The 17274-nt window shown below is 39.9% G+C and overlaps 2 protein-coding genes across 10 annotated transcripts in view; one reads left to right on the top strand and one right to left on the bottom strand.

Moving 5' to 3' along the window:
• The window catches only part of kif5c (kinesin family member 5C), a 29731-nt gene extending 25608 nt beyond the window's left edge, over positions 1-4123 (bottom strand). For 2 of the 3 annotated variants that reach the window (XM_027010056.3, XM_027010058.3), the window contains exon 1: positions 3651-4123. In XM_027010056.3, the coding sequence (XP_026865857.2) occupies positions 3651-3776 (126 nt within the window). In that variant the 5' untranslated portion in view covers positions 3777-4123. The remainder of the gene's footprint in view (positions 1-3650) is intronic. The other variant, XM_081720851.1, reaches the window with a different exon arrangement.
• Positions 4124-5095: 972 nt separating this feature from the next.
• map3k19 (mitogen-activated protein kinase kinase kinase 19) lies at positions 5096-17206 on the top strand. 7 transcript variants are annotated; one of them, XM_081720597.1, is made up of 14 exons: positions 5096-5341; positions 5530-5878; positions 7037-7228; positions 7524-7678; positions 8022-8137; positions 8313-8395; positions 8956-9016; positions 9789-9876; positions 12952-13199; positions 13298-13341; positions 13442-15496; positions 15643-15747; positions 15987-16684; positions 16902-17206. In XM_081720597.1, the coding sequence occupies exons 2-14, from the start codon at positions 5711-5713 to the stop codon at positions 17017-17019; spliced, it is 4131 nt and encodes a 1376-aa protein (XP_081576723.1). In that variant the 5' UTR covers positions 5096-5341; positions 5530-5710; the 3' UTR covers positions 17020-17206. The 7 variants fall into 7 exon arrangements, with proteins under 7 accessions (XP_081576723.1, XP_081576724.1, XP_081576726.1 ...); XM_081720598.1 differs by lacking the exons at positions 5096-5341; positions 5530-5878 and having other exon boundaries at positions 7065-7199; XM_081720600.1 differs by lacking the exons at positions 5096-5341; positions 5530-5878; positions 7037-7228; ... (1 more) ...; positions 8022-8137; positions 8313-8395 and adding an exon at positions 8420-8500.
• Positions 17207-17274: the final 68 nt, after the last annotated feature.

Below are 17274 nucleotides of genomic sequence, written 5' to 3'. Positions count from 1 at the left end.
CAGAGAATGAGAGAGTAAGAGAGATACAGATTAGAGACAAACAGAGCACAGCCTAAGCAAACAGAGATAGATAGATAGATAGATAGATAGATAGATAGATAGATAGATAGATAGATAGATAGATAGATAGATAGATAGATAGATAGATAGATAGATAGATAGATAGATAGATAGATAGATAGATGGACAAATGTGTAGATGGGTGTTTTACAACATTAAATCCTAAAATCTATTGCTCATGTCTGAAAAGAGGAAAGGAGCTAAGGCCAAAACCCCTCTCCCATTCCAAGTATGTATGTTAAATATACTATGTTGTTACACCCCACATCAGGAAACCTCTAGAGAATACATGCTGACAGGTTAAACGTGACAGTACAAAGAAAGCTTTGCCACCTAATAAAAGTTATTAATAAGGTGCAGTTAAGCAATGACAGTAATATATGTGCATATATCAAAATATAATGGGACAGATTGAGTTCAGAGAGGATCAGCTAAATCTCAGGGCCAAGGGTCCGGAACTACACCTGGGGATGAGCCATGCTTGGCAAAGAGCCATGTAAATGTCTCAGAAATGTTTCTAAACCTTGGGGACAGGATTTGGTTGTCTAATGGATGTAGCGGTCAATTTGTGCATGAGTATGGTGATTACCATATGAATAAGCTTGATGCTGGAAAAGAGTTTTGGGGGAAGGTGAACTTGGGGTATTACAAATATCCTCTATTGTCAGTGTCAGGACGGCAGCTGCTTGAAAAATGTGACCTAGTAGACTACTAGGTACTCATCAGGGGACAGTGTGAAGCTACCACAGAGTTTCAGCTACAATCTAGGGAGACAGTTATTTAGCACCTAGTTTACTTCTAAAAAGAAATAATTAAAAATAAACCACATCTTCACTGGTGGTGACAAAACCAAACATCACCTAATCAATGCTACATGGATTACGCTTATCTGAGATATAGAGCATCAGTTCTGTGTGCAAAAGTAACACGACTTTAAAACATTGAGATTTTGGAAAGACTTAAATACAACAAGCTAGTAGTCGAAATTAGCTCAGCTACACACACCCAGCAGAGAGCGAGCAAGGGAACAGGTGCTGCACTGTGTGAAATTTCACTGTACAAGTTTCAACATGTGATCTGTTCACAGTGAGTAGTACACACACACACACACACACACACACACACACACACACACACATATACTATAATCAGAGATGTAACTACTAATAGCATACAGTAGGATGCCTTAATATCATATATAACAGCTGAAAAGTGCTAAGGAAGCAAAGTCAGGAATGTGTAGTTACTTTCAAAAAGAGCTTCAATGTCAGACTGATCAAAAGCACATTTGTTATATGATCTGTCGATTTATCTGATGGCTCAAACTCACATTCTCTCTCTCTCATATATATATACAAATGTCATTGGGAATTATCTTGGTGTACAAATATGTGAAAATCAAATAATAGTAATAGTACTAATATAACTGTATAAATGATATCATGGAATCAATCCATTCCAAGCCTTTTTTCCTTCACACACTACTGGGAGGGAGCGGCTGACTCCCTGTGCATAATCAGGGTGTGTTTGCACAAGGCCCAGCACTAAACAAGCATGACCTACTGCTGCAGACCAGCAGACACTTCAACATGTAATCCTTCTCCTTCTCTCTGTAGTTATGACCGGTTTCCTTTAAAGCACAGTGACCAAAGTGGACACAAGATAATGCTGCTCGAAGGAACATGAAGAATGTGAAGTCTGCACAAGGGACCACTGACACCATGATGCTTTTTAAATTGAGTGAGAGAGAGAATGTCCTCTCAAAGCATCAGCGGAAAAATGTTGATGAAATGTAAGCCTCTGTTTCATATGTCTAATCTGTGATGCAGGCATGATGTTCTCCTTCTTTCTCACTCTCCCTCACTCCCTCACACACACACGCGCACACACACACACACACACACACACACACCTATTTAGGGAAAATATGGAAGAGTGGTGGGAAGAACAACAGAACACCACACTTCGACATAAAGCAGCAGATAATCACCACATCTAATAATCATGTGTTGCTACTTCATGCCATAATACCTACAGTTTAAGGATGTAAAAATAGATATGATACTCTTTTATTCAAGGTGGTACTTCTGTTCTGGTGTCTTCCAGTTACTTCAGATTTTTACTCAGATTGCTTTTAATATTGTGCTAAAGGAATCATACTGTGATAGTTTTATGGTGTGCAATAACACTGTTCCTAATTAAGCAGGAAATTCACTTTGTTGGTCTTAAAATTAGATTATACTGTGTACTTCCAGAAAACAAAATAGGCAAGATTAGATTGAGAATTTATGTGAACGATAATATGCTTAATTTAAGGGTTAATTTTAGGAGTACTTATTAAATTACCCATTTGAACAAATAAATCAGGGAAACTGTCAGCACAATAGGTGATATCTGCAGTGTTTTGACATACAGACACAGAACTACAGGTCAAATTACAATGTATTTATTTTAAGTTAAAAGGTGTTCATATATTAACATGGCTATATTTCAATAATTAATGACTATACAGATTTCCTAATAATTTATTACTAATAGGTCTACCAGTAGTAGAGGGCTACACTGAACTAGGTGATATGTACATGCAATTTGTGTGCTTCTAGAACAAAACTGTGGTGAGCCATAGCTTATTTATTATAAAACCAAAGGAAAAGAGTGAAATTAAATGTATAATACTCTATAAAGGTATCACTTTATAAAACTGTATTTCTCTATGAAATTTGGAAATTATAGGCTAAATTGAAAAGCAGCTGTCTTCAAGAAATGAATGCAAACACAGTGCACACAAACATTTAGACCTAAACTACACTATATATATTTTGATTTTTAATATAGCCCTATTTGTTTTTAATTATGTCGATTTTCTGCATTATAGCAGGGGTTGTATTTTTGGACCAGTTTCCATCTTAAAAAAATGGCCCATAATTTGCCCAAGAGCATTTGTTCAGACAAAAGGTAGCAAACCCTTTATTAGTGAGACATCCATATGTAAAATATCACTCTACTGGAATTAGCATTTCTACCCCATCAATGCACATCTGTCATTCTGTAGGCTATTCAGCTATTTTTGAATGTGTACATGGTCTATAGGGAGTCCACAAATACAATCCATATGTAGCCTATAGAAAATCGTAGGCTATTGTCTGAATATCAAGCTATCATTGTAGTGGAAATTTTAATTGGACATTTCTTTTACCGAGCCACCCGAAGAATAATATAATAGTATAATAATAGTCAGAATAATATTCAAATCAACTACATCCCAAAGATGAAAACAACACGCTACGCCTGTAACACATATCGACATTGTTACAGTCAGCATGGCAAATACTTGATGAATGGGGAAAAAAGTTGTTGGTTGCGGGTATAAATGAGGCTCGTGTGAAGAGGGGTGTGGAACAGACCCCAGAAATAAGCTTATAGCGTTTATAGTAATCAAGAGTGGTCTGCATCTCAGTGCTTTAAATTTGACGTGACCTTCTCTACCTTCATATCCTCGTAACAGAAAAAGTGTTGAGCTGAGAACTAAGTTAGGATGACTACATATACTTTTTTCACAGTTGACGTTTTACAAAAGTAAGGCAACTTACCGTTATAATGACCGTGTCTTCCCCCTTAAATTTCGGTATAAATTTGTCTCCTCTAGTGATTTCCGATTCATTCAATGGCCTGAATCGGCACATCACTTTAACACCGCATTCAGCTGCATCCACCATGACAAGCTGGACTGAAAACCACTCTTATCCAGAGAAAACAGATTTATCCTGAGAAAACTTCAAGTCGGTAGAAACTTGGCGCCCAGTAGTTCGCAGAGGCAACGGATCAACCACAAATCTCCATTGCTGCCAGTTTTCTGCTAATGCGAAAATTTCAACCCACTGCAATTAAACGCGATAAATTCGGGTTTCCACCTGTAAAAGGCTGTCAGCCTAAAAATGACGTCGGTTCAGTTAAATGCAGTGAGATTAAGCAAATTCTTATTTTAACTGTAAAGGCAAACAGTGTTATATATAGAATCCAAGGAGCACATACGCTGGATCGCCCTTCGAGCACCATCAGCAACGCGCAGCAACTACCTACAGCGCACATACTCCGTTTCCAGGGTAGAAACGCACTGTCCAACAGCGCCCCCCCCCCCCCACACACACACACACACACACGCACACACATTTTAGCCAGAGGGAACACACACAAATCATTTTTTAACCTTTCTTGAGATATGTACCAACATTAACCGGAAAAGAAAACTACCCAGTAAACCCATAAACATGCAAGTCTGAAGCTATATATACACACTAATGACTGGGTTTAAGAAGGATGGACTGATAGCGTCCTGATTACGTCCTTTGACCCAGTAATTATAGAACAAAGATAATTATACCAAATGTGAAATAAGACACAATTTGTAGTAAAAAGTGGTAACTGCAGTGCCTTCTGAAGAATGGCAAATCTATAATTACTGGGCTGAGGTAGACCTAGTCTAAACGTTTTTCTTTTGCCTTACTAAATATTTTGACTAAAACATATATTCATAGCATGTACATAGTACATAATAAGTGATGTGTCATGCTTCAGGTGCTGGGTACAGTTGTTACATCACATGATACGCACTTCACCTCTTCTACCAGCAGGAGGCAGAAATGAGAATTTAATTTTCATGGTTCAACGTCTTGTTTGGCTCATAGTCTTGTTTTTATTTTATGCAGATATGCAGTTTGTATGGTTGTTGCTTTAAACCCTTTGAAGCACAGCACAAGATAATGTTGGGTTCAAACTCTACTGTTGTTCAGAATATTTGCAAATTATATATATATACATACACACACACACACACACACACACACACACACACACACACACACACACACACACACATATAAACAAAACAAATTAGGTAACTGAGAAGAAAATTTTAAAAAATGCCCCCAAACCTTCCTTTCACTACACACATGGGTTGTTATGAGACTGAAACAAAGATTAGTGTTCAGTTCACTGTTGGTCCCCCAGCTCCACTGTCTCCTAGGTAACAGGCTGTAAACTCAATGCTGCTCTGTGCTGAGGACTGCATGTGCAGTGCAGCAATGAGGAATATTAACAGATAAAACATATTCAAGTTCATGGGATGCCACTGCCATTAATTTGCTTCAAATGCTGATTATTTTGCTGCAAACAGAGAAATACATCATTGTTCTAACCTGAAGAGGCTTGGAGTTTTTATGCGACTTTGACAAGTGGATCAACATTGAATTATGCTTCTGTAATAAATACAGATTCAGATTGTGTGAGTAGGGACCAAATACCAATCCTGGTTTACTGACTTTGTTTTTGTAGCTTTTAAGGAGAGCATGATCTGGCAGAGTTATCCATTAATCCATTAAAGCTGACTTACTAGCCTGGCACCTGATGCCTTAAGGCAGCCAGTGACCTTATATGGTGGAAAATCACAAACAGCTCTCTCCTGCTCTACAGGACCTACAGGAGACCTGCGATCTCCAGGACCAAGCAGCAACCGCACCCAAGAGCTGGGTGACCTAGAGTGGAAATCACAGCCAGGCCGAAGACAACAGCACGGCCGCTATGATGTGTTGACCGGGGTTGCTCCTGCGGCTTCAGATCCTGCGATCACGCTTGCATCAAGGTTCTGTGCACCATGGAGAAGCAGGGGTGGAGGATGGTGGAGCTCCTGTTGAAGGAGGAGCTGGAGGCTGTGAGTGTGGGGCTGGAGCAAAGGCTTTACACACTGGAGGAACTGGACGAGCCTCACGACTCCAACGGCTCCACTCCCCTTATCAGTGCTTGCCAGATGGGCCTCACTAAGGTAAGAGGCACTGCAGTAATTCTGTAGCAATATAAAACGTACATAAAGGTACACCATGACAAGTTTAATGCCTGTTGTCACCAACGGAGAACTCAATCTGTAGCATTTGGATATCAGGTCATTTGTAATGACTTTCATTTTCGCAAAAGTATTGTTTACTTATTTGTCTTTAGATATTTTGCAGCAGATAAATATCTAGCAGTTAAGTAGCAATACATTAGATAGTGGTGTTTAATGTAGCCATATCAAAAAGCAAGATAATATAACTGTTCTTTGCAAGTTATATGTTTTGCTAACCAAATTCCACCCTTATGTCACCTGTCCTACAACTGTATTCAGATCAGTTGTTCACTCAATTTAAATAAAAAAGAGGATTGTTTATAGTTAAAAAAATAACATTTTATCCTCTGTACTGATTTCAAAAGCATCATTCAAAGCAGACTACTCAGAGAATCCAACTTTGACAAACTGCCTTAGCAATCTAGAAAAAGAGAGGATTTAGTAATACACAGTTTGATTTGTCATAGTTATTTCTTTATACCAGTTATCTTTTAAAAGCTATTTTTAAAAATTATTTATTAATTGTGAATAACTATTACCACAGTCAAAGGGCAGGAGCTTGTGGTCACACTAAAATGATATTTTCATGTTTGCAATATTCTTACACTACAGGAAAGGTTCTCATGCACAGATTTAGGAGGCTTTAAGTCAAAAGCGATGGTGCACAACACTGCACTTTGTTTGGAAATTGGTCCATGAAGTAATTAATATTGCTAGTTAATGCAGGCTGAGCACATAAATAACTAGCGGTTCTAGCATGAAAACATCTAACTTGGCAGTTACTTTGAGGCATAATTACGATTTGGTCATGTGTTTATGTAATGAACAGTCTCTCACGCATGATATTCACAATAAGCACATGACTTTCTGCAAGTGTGTGGGTTCCAATGGGAATGGTGACTTTCCCCAAGGTCCTGCTTCCCTTAAAATCTCACAGACATCAGTTTAAGTCTGCAAACATGCATACTAACATACACATACTACAAAGATGTATACACATACTACATATGTGCTGCTAGGAAGCCTGGTAAGGATATATGTGGTGGTTGATTTTGGTCAGCATACACACCTCTCCTCATATTTTGTTTTTGGATGCAGGTAATGCATTTCCTTTTGGACAGGGGCGTAGATGTAACACTGTGCAACCACAACAACCAGACAGCTCTGCATGCCAGTCAGCCAGGCCTGCAGAGGGAGCTGTTGGCAGCCATTTCGAGACCACTGTCCCACCCAGCTCAGCTCTTAGAGGCCGCCTGGAAAGGTGACATTCGCTCCCTGCAGCACCTGCTGGTAAGCGGGCCAGCATGTAACCTACCCTTACCATGTGTCAGACAGGAAACACGATATGACTGCAATATGCTTTTAGACACTAACATAGAAAAAAAAGCACAGGATGACTGGAAACTTCTAACACCAGCCATCTGAAATCACTTTCCAGGGTAGGGCACCTACCATAGCCAGAGGAAAGTAAAACCAGCCTCTTGGTGCTGCAAATTGATTTTGTATGGGTAATAAAAGTTAACATATAAAAATAAAAAGTGAAATTCTGGTTAACAGAATTTTTCACTGTGAACGTCTGTTTCAGATGCATACAGACTTGGTGGATGTGAAGAACCGGGATGGGTTGACACCACTCATGTTGGTGGTGAGGGATGTGGACCTGTTTACGGAGCTGCAGGGCACCATTCTCTGGGACTACTGCCCTGCTGAAGTAGTGAAGGCACTGCTGGCTCTGTCTGCGTATGCCAACCGGCCTCGCCTCGTCTCACTCAGTCTATAATCCATTTTGCATAGATACTTTATTTTCTGAACTTTTGCAGTAAGGCCTTATTCTCAATGAAATCAGTTGCGGCACAGCGAAAGAGACTGAACTAAACCATTAGTTCTCAGCCTTTGTCTTGGGGAGCCCATGGACAGAACATTTGTTTGTTTTCACTGCTTTGTTACACCTGACTCAGGCCATATCATCTCATTTGAAGGGCTTGACATTCACAGAATTGGAGAAAAAACCCATGTAGAGAACAACTGTGTACCTGAGCAGCACATGATGAGTCCTTACTCATCTTGCTCTTCTGCTCTCCAGAAACACTGAAGTGCCGGATAAAAAGGGCTACACTGCTCTTCACTACGTCTCTCAGATCAAGAGCTCTCTTAAGGAGAAACTGCTCCAGATTATTCTGGAATCCCTATCCCAGTCAGGTGAGATTAGACTATTTCCTTTGAAAACCGTTAATATATCCAGTAAAATTTCAGATATGATCAAATTCCCTTTTCTCCTGCAGATTGCCCTCTAATGATTCAAAGTCTCTTGAAAGCAAAATGTGACATAATACATGACTCACGTTTTTCTTGTTTCATGTGTTTTGAACCACAGCACCTCCACATGTGGAGTCAGCTGGTGACTTCCCCTCAGACTGCCCTGCACCATGTGGTTTGACAACTCCAGCCAGTGACAGAGTGAGCTGCAGGATTCACTCAAGAATGTTACTTATGGCAAAAATGCCACTGACCATTCACACTCTGTGTGGTAAAAGTTAAATTTCATCTAATCTTAAAACAATGGTAATCATCTAAATACAGATTTTTAAATACAGAAAAACCTAATTCCTTGTCAAATTTGATGACACCTTTGAGAAATATTGAATAATCTTTTAAGGCAGACTGAATCATGAAACGTGACTCGAGTATTTGAGTTTGATTAGTAGTTTCTACCTGAATGGCCCTTAGCCACAGTTTAAAGGTAACATTCAGGCATCCCAGATGACTTGTATTAAACAATCACACTGATTGAACAGGTGAACTCCAGATGGTCATTGCTTAGCATGCATAACCCAAAGATCACCAGTTTCATGGACACTTAATCAAGGCTGGCCAGCATTTAGCTGGGTTTTCACCGCAAATAATATCCATTATGATACTGTAGACATGGGATCCTCCCATATGAAGTCGAAGAGTTGAGGTATCTGTACATGACATTGCTTTTAAAAATGCAAAACAGAGAAATTCCTTTTTCACAGAACATAGCAAAATCATATAAGGATGTTGCTGTCCGAGAGGGCCACAAAGATTTTACCAAAGGTAAGATAACTTCAGAACATTCAATCTCTCTGAGTCAAAAAGACTGTGCCAGAGATACACCTGCACTCTGTTTCCAGAAATACAGTACCTCTCTGTACTTTGTGTGCCCCTTGAGGCAACCCTTTCAGCTGAATTAAACACACAAGCTCACCCTGTCCACACACACACTGATAATCAGAGGCAGCCCATCCCACAAAGGAGCAATGACAATGGAAGAGGTGGGACTCGCCGAGCTGACTAGCCTATTTTGTACTAAGTGACTACAAAAAAGTACACATGCAGTCACCTAGGAGCACATTACTGGAATACGGCTGAACTCTACAGAAACAATTGTCATGAACAAAGAAGCTTGAAGGAACAAACAGGTCTTTCTGAATGGACAACCTGATATCTGTCATCTAAAGAGGCAGGAGTGAGATTTTCTTTGCTTTAAATGCATTTTACTTTTTGCCAACAATAGATTTGCTTGTTACGATTATGCCATTTAAAGTAGCATTTTAGACATTGATATGGATGCTAAGTCTATACATAATACTCTGGTGTGAGACTGAAATGGGCAAATAAGTTGGTATGCAGATTTAACTATGTCACTATTTTGTCTTGCCTGCATCAGTAACAGCTACATAATTTTATTTATAAGAAAAGGCCTAAGTTGTCTTTTGACAACACCATCAGGTGAATAGGGCTCCTGGAACAAACCAGTGTTATAACTATGTCCCTGATCTGCTCACCCACTGTGACCTAATAATTTAATGTGTCGGTCTGTCTGCAGATAAGATCACCACCCCTTGCTTCCAGACTGCCATGGAGCCCAAACAGAACCCTAGACGAAGCTTCCCACAGCTTAGTAAAGGAAATGGGTAAGGCAGCTGACCACACATACACTAACTCAGCTAATTAGACTCAATTAGCATTCAAATAAACCAAGTTTACTTGCCATCCACTAGTTAGCAAACAGCTGCACAGTTGCACAAATACTTTCCAAAGAGCAGCAGCGCATGCGTGCATACAGAGAGCCACAAATACAAACAGACCCACTGTGTGCTCAAGAAAATAAGCCATACTGGCCCCTCTATGTTCAGTGACTAGCACTTGTTCACACAAAGACTACACAGAGGAATACAGTTACAGCATCAACAAACTGTCAGCATAACTCCATGTTTTTCAGCACATGCTATTATCCCAGAATGGACAGGGAGAGGAAGAGATGAAACTCTAGGGACATTGAGTGTGCAGCAGTCGGAATTGATCTGAGAATACCTGTTAATTTCCCATTTAATTGTTGATATTGAAATTATTTTGAAATAAAATAATCCAGACATAATTATCAAACATAATCCAGAATTGAATTCTAATGTTAAATCTAAGGAAGTAAAGAAAGAAATAAAAGTTTAAAAAACTGATGTAAACCTTAGGTATAGTTTATAAAAATAAAGCTATATATTTGAATATTCATATACATATATTTAAAAAATCCCCCACTCACCCTCCTCTGGCTGGTCTTTTGCCTACAAGATCAGGTCCCAGAGGCCTGGGAGCTTAAGGGTCCTGCATATTATTTTAGCTGTTCCTAGGACACCACACTTCTGGATAGGGATCTCGGATGTTGTTTTTTGGATCTGCTGGAGCCATTCTTCCAGTTTGGGGGTTGCAGCCCCTAGTGCTCCAATTGCTGCTGGAATCACTTCTTTCAGCCTTTAGTATTTCTCGAGCTTTTCATGTTCCTTGTTCCTGATGTTGATCTCACTTGGGATTTCTACATCTATCACTACAGCCCTCTTCTGCTGTTCATCCACCACTACTATTTCCAGTTGATTAGCTATTACCATTTTGTAAGTCTGTATCTGGAAGCTCTACAAGCATGGCCATTTTCCACCATGTGATGAAATCAGAGACCTGTCCAATCACTATGTCACCTGCTGGACATTAGTGATACCTGATGCCTCATGTAGTGAACCAAAGAAGTAGATTTACCTGAGATCCTTGTTCCAAAAAACTGGAAGCTGGAGCAGCTCCAACCTTTGTACCAGTCAGGTCAGGTACAGGTGACCATACGAGGGTAGGGGGAGCTGCCGAACAAGAACACCTGTGGATAAAAAAGGAGTGAGTCAACAAATGTTCATATTAACCCATAAACGTATTGATATAATGATCATTGAACTGTGCACAGGTGGAGGTTGGAGATATAGGTGATATGAGCATTACTCCTTTCATGATTGTCTGCTGAATGAGCTTCATCTAATTCTGTTTTAGCCTGGTACTGAAGCTTAGTCCAGTGTTAATTAATAGGATTGTTGATTAATGTCTGAGGAGCATTAGAGTCCTGCTGAACTGCTGTTTACTTTAAAAACCTTTTTACCAATAAATTGAGCTTCTAAACCTATCTGGAGGTCTCCTGTACTCTTGGTGCAGTGAACCCCATACTCCATCCTTGACATGAAACCACGTGTAAATCCTGGAATGTTTTGTATACTATGCCAGCCAGTTGGTTATGGCATTCCATGTATGCTCTATACATCCCATGTATGCTCTGCTGTTATGTGCAGGATTGTCTCAGGGGCATCTTTGCACAGCCTGCATCTGGGGTCCTGCCTGGTGTGGTAGATCCCAGTCTCTATTGATCTCATATTCCGAGCTTGCTCCTGTGCTGTCTTTCAGTCCAGCCTTTTCCAGCCATTGGTAGGATTTCTCCATATCAGTCATTTCCACTATTTGCTGGTGGGTATATACCGTGCATAGGTTTGTCCTCCCATGATGGTTCCTGCTTCTCCTCATTCCAATACTCCTCAGGTTTCTGTTGACTGAGGTACTCAGTATTTACTTGGGGCCATCATTCTGGTGTACTCCTGAATCGATCAATCGATCTATCTATCTATCTATCTATCTATCTATCTATCTATCTATCTATCTATCTATCTATCTATCTATCTATCTATCTATCTATACATATATATATATATATATATATATATATATATATATACATAAAATAAAGGTATATATTTGTTTATTGTACTTGATAGTAAGGTGCACAAGGTTTGCAGGGAAATGGGATGTTTTGGACAGAGGTCCTTCGTCAATGTTGCAATGTCACATTTATTTCTGTCCAGAGTTGCATTCATTTTTCCCCAAGATCTTGTATTGATGATGGGAGATTTGCACCACTGCGCAAAGTCTTCTCCAGCACATCCCAAAGATTCTCAATGGGGTTCAGGTCTGGACTCTGTGGTGGCCAATCCATGTGTGAAAATTATGTCTTATTCCATTGCTCCAGAATCCAATCTTTATGCACCCTAGCAAACTGAAGCCGTTTTTGCCGGTTATCCTCACTGACAAGTGGTTTTCTTAAGGCTACACAGCTGTTTAGTCCCAATCCCTTGAGTTCCCTTCACATTGTGCATGTGGAAATGCTCTTACTTTCACTATTAAACATATCCCTGATTTCTATTGTTGTTTTTCTACGATTTGATTTCACCACACGTTTAAGTGATCGCCGATCACGATCATTCAAGATTTTTTTTCCGACCACATTCTTTCCTCGAAGATGTTGTTTCCCCACTGTCCTTCCACTTTTTAATAATGCGTTGTACAGTTCTTAACCTGATTTTAGTAGTTTCAGCAATCTCCTTAGATATTTTCTCTGCTTGATGCATGCCAATAATCTGACCCTTCTGAAACAGATTAACATCTTTTCCATGACCATAGGATGTGTCTTTCGACATGGTTGTTTAACAAATGAGAAGCTACTCACTGCATGAGTTAGGGTTAAATAACTTGTGTGTGTGTGTGTGTGTGTGTGTGTGTGTATATATATATATATATATATATATATATATATATATATATATATATATATATAAACAGATATAAATAAACATTTAATATATACGTAACAATGCAATTTAGAATATAACATTAAGGTATTTTTTCCCTAGTTGGACATCATCATTGCCAAGCCTGAGGGATGGAAATAAATGCTGGGATCAACTTGGTGCTCTGCATTCCACTTCTGCTATTGCCATTAAAGCCTCCCTGATACCTTTACCTCCAAGGCTCATAGAGAAGAGCACAATCATAATAGATCCTCCAGCCCCACAATTTCCTCAACTGAGCCAGTCTGATCCATGCCTGGCCCTCTTGGATGCAAACGAACTATTACAAGTACGGGCAAACATACACAACCGTGAGTACAAATTCAGTACAGGGGAAGTGGCAAAAACTGCCAGTTTTAACCGAAATATTTGTTACGTATAAATCACTTAACTTTTCAATAAATTACAGGACTAAGTAGTGGTGAAACAGACAGTGATGTTTCTGGACAAAAGGTAATTCTATTGTACGTAGTGCTCTGATGTCTTACAGTTCATTCTCATGATCTCTTTTTTTGCATCTTAGAAGACTTATATTCTGGACTTTAATCTTTAGGATACACCTTCTGTTCTGTGCACACGAACTCCAAAACGCTTAGCTCCACTTGACAGAGGATCCAGCAGTGGCCCTGTGCTTTCAAACCACCACAGTTCACTGCACCTGCCACACATGCCCATGAGACACTTGACATTTGGCTCAGTGTCCAGGCAAAGGAGGGAGAGCTTGAGAGGATCCAGGAGCACAGGGGGGTGCAGTGAGGAAAGCTGTGGCAGTCAAAGCTCCTTGGATGAGGAGGAGGAAGATAAAGAAGATGATAGTGGCAGTATGACACAGCAGAGGTTCAGGAACATAGAGAGTGAGTTGCAGGGATCCCTCAGCTCCTCATCCTCTTTTCAACATTTGGTGAATTCAGAAATAATGGATGTCAAAGAAATAAATCCAAGTAATACTGATATGCCTGTCACATCTCAAATCAAGAGCAGCGGACAAGTTCAAGAACAAATGAGGACTGACTCTAGAATTGAATTTTCCAAAACGTTGAAAAATACTGAGAGGGCTTCATCCCTGCAGCATCAATGTGAAGCTGTGAATGACTGTAACAGTGGCACAAGGCATTCAGCAGACCTAACAAAAATGGACAAAAATGTTGAATTAACAGGGTCTTTAAATACCCTTGATGGACATGAAGGTTTAGCCACACTGGTCAGACCTGTAGTTAGAAAGGAATGCTCCATCTTTTTAGGTGCTGCTGAGCCTGAACACCTATCTCCTGTGAACATCACAGTGTTACGCCCCACTTCACTGGAGAAAGGCAGACCCACTATGACAACCAAAATCAAGGAAAAAAGATGTGGACCTTTTCTCACCAATCAATCTTTTAACATCTTGGCCCACAGAAGCACAGTACAGAGTACTCTTAAGCCTACAAAGAGTAAAAGGAATTCATCCATTTTATCTCAAGTTAAAACTGGAGAGCTGGGCCCTGTACTTGGTTGTATTAGTAAGGAGACCAACAAATTGGACTGGCCGAAGACAGTATCCCCAAAGCAAAGTCAAAAACAGAAAGATCCCTTGAACCGAAGGAGGCCCTCTGAGCCTCTGCATCATGTAAGATTTAATGGAGACAAGAAGATGTTAAATAAATCGCAAAGTCAAAAGCAACTTCTCAATCGGGAGCTGAAGACAGCAAGACAGATGAAAAAGCCAGGGATTTTAGGGTCATATCGAGCAAAGTCTGCTCTGGACTATGTCAGTTACAATGACATGTTTCAGGCAATCCATCAAGGGAAGGAAGGACCAGCCATATTTGAGATGTTTGCTACTCCAATATATGAAAATCTCAGAGTAGGCAGTTCAGCAGAAAGGACTGAACAGGTCACATTAACTCCCCCAGTTAATCAACAATTAAATGGCCAACGCAGAGCTCAAAAATCCATACAATGTAACAGAAAGAAACATCCACAGAAATGCAGCCAAGCTAAGGGGAAGCAACGCAAAAGGAGGGAAACCCGATCAAGTGGAACACAAAGCCACAATCAGGCTCAGATAAATAAAGAGGATGCAGTTGTCGTCTCTGGCCTTGATGGTTATAGACAGTTGAGTAGACATGATATTCTTACCACTGAGGATTACAAGAAGGACTTTCAAATGAGAGTGGGGAATGTGGAGAGTGCTATGCTGTCACCCATTGAAGAAGCTCTTTCTGATTCTGCAACTCGGACAACCATTCATCATAAGCAGAGAGATTTACCCACTTCATCTCATTCAGTCGTGCCAGCTGGTCTCAGCAGGCAAATCATTCCAGTAAAAACAGAAGCTTGTAAAGATAAGGTAGATGTCTCAAGTGAAGGTGTGGAATCTGTAGCAGATACGTTCCCAGCACAAGGCATGATGAACACATGGACGAGTGATAGGACAAGGTCGCCTGTGTACCAGACATTTATGGATGAAGTGGGTGAGGGGCCTGTAACAGATGATTTGCTTAGATGCCTGGCAGAAGAATTAATTTCACTGGAGGAGAAAGATGTAGAGACACTAAAGACTGAAAATACAGAGAGCAAAGGGATCTTAACTGACCTTCCACTGAAATTCAACAAAGTTCTCAGTGAGGTAAAAGATATTCAATCAAAACATGAATGAAGTAATCTTACAGTTGTAATAAAATAATATTCAACTTAACAAAATACTGGGAATTTATAGATACCAAGTTGCACATGCTGCATATACAAGGTCTTTTTTTTAATGTTCTTTCTTAGGGCACACCATGTTCTGATGAACTGCCTTGCACTGAGAAGTTCAATGCAGATGATACGATCACATGGACAAAAGGTGAGGTTCTGGGAAGAGGAGCCTATGGAACCGTAAGTACTGTTGCTGATCCATTTGATCACAAACAAAGAAAATTAAATCCTAAAATAAATATTCATGGTATTGTATAACCCTCTATAAGAGACTGTGAAACTAACTTTCAGCATGTAATCAAGAAATTTAGCACAATTCTTATTTTTATTTACCGGTCTACATAATTTAATTAATGAGCAGTTTTAAGGAATTAGTGTCCATTAGGAATGACACTTCGCACCATATTTCTAAAATGCAGGTGTACTGTGGCCTTACTAGTCAAGGCCAGCTCATTGCAGTTAAACAGGTGACACTGGACATCTCAAATTCAGAGAGCATAGAGAAAGAGTATGATCGGCTGGAGAGGGAAGTGGATCTCCTGAAGAACCTCCATCATCCCAACATAGTGGGGTTCCTGGGCACAAGTCTTTCCAAACACATAGTCAGCATCTTCATGGAATTCATCCCAGGAGGATCCATTGCCAGTGTTCTCAACCGTTTCGGACCTTTGCCAGAAAAGGTGTTTACCCTCTACACCGTACAGATATTGGATGGCATCACTTATCTTCATTCCAACAGAGTGATCCATAGGGACTTGAAAGGAAACAATGTCATGCTTATGCCCACCGGTGTTGTCAAGCTGATTGACTTTGGCTGTGCTCGCCGCCTCAACTGCATGTCACACAGCGGAGGTGGCTGCAGCGATCTCAAGTCTGTGCACGGCACCCCTTACTGGATGGCCCCGGAGGTGATTAATGAGACTGGCCATGGAAGGAAATCAGACATCTGGAGCCTTGGATGCACAGTGTTTGAGATGGCTACTGGAAAGCCCCCACTGGCACACATGGGGAAAATGGCAGCTCTTTTCTACATTGGGGCCCGTAAGGGACTAATGCCCCCACTGCCTGATGACTTCTCCGAGGAAGCAAAGGGCTTCGTGCAAGCATGCCTAATCAGGTTACGATCCTGTTTTTGGATAGTCTTCCTTCATGAATTTCCTAAAGCAGTGGAATATTGAATCTTTTACTTAATCTACAAGAAACATCAATAGTAATTTAAGAGTCTGCATAAGTAAAAATTATACTTCAATAAATTTTTTTATGGTCAGCTTTCTATTTAGGACTGCTCACTTGTAAACCGTAAAACAATTATTCCTTTGCTTTCCTTTTTGCAGTGACCAAAAACAGCGACCATCAGCAGCAGATTTATTAAAGCATCCCTTCATCTTTCACCTCAGACAGCCCAGAAGGAACAAGCTACACAATTTAGCTCGTCTTGCCAACTGCTGTTAAAACAGAAAAATGTTCCAGCTACTTTAATGTAATGTGTCAACTGATTTTTTTCCTATGTATGTACCTCAATGAATGACTGGAATTGAATTTCTCACAAGTGAGTATAGTAAATGGACATGATCATTCTTTTTTTTCCTCTAATTTTGAACCAATCTTACTTGTACTACATTAAAACATGTAAACACTTGTTGACTGCATGGTTTCTTTTAAAATGTTTAACTTAAAAAATAAGCAAGATGCCATTCTAAAATTAAT

The sequence above is a fragment of the Electrophorus electricus genome, chromosome 9 (assembly GCF_041902795.1).
Source record: "Electrophorus electricus isolate QZ-2024a chromosome 9, ASM4190279v1, whole genome shotgun sequence".
NCBI lineage: Eukaryota > Metazoa > Chordata > Actinopteri > Gymnotiformes > Gymnotidae > Electrophorus > Electrophorus electricus.
The sequence above is the reverse complement of the archived record's forward strand: the minus strand, read 5'-3'. Positions and strand labels throughout refer to the sequence as shown.

What these genes read in the sequence shown, in the direction of transcription:
- map3k19 (XM_081720597.1), top strand. Translation starts at nt 5,711, where the DNA reads ATGGAGAAGCAGGGGTGGAGGATGGTGGAGCTCCTGTTGAAGGAGGAG. An exon ending in GCCAGATGGGCCTCACTAAG is followed by an intron (nt 5,879 to 7,036) that starts GTAAGAGGCACT and finishes TTTTGGATGCAG; the next exon opens with GTAATGCATTTCCTTTTGGA. An exon ending in CAACTCCAGCCAGTGACAGA is followed by an intron (nt 8,396 to 8,955) that starts GTGAGCTGCAGG and finishes CCTTTTTCACAG; the next exon opens with AACATAGCAAAATCATATAA.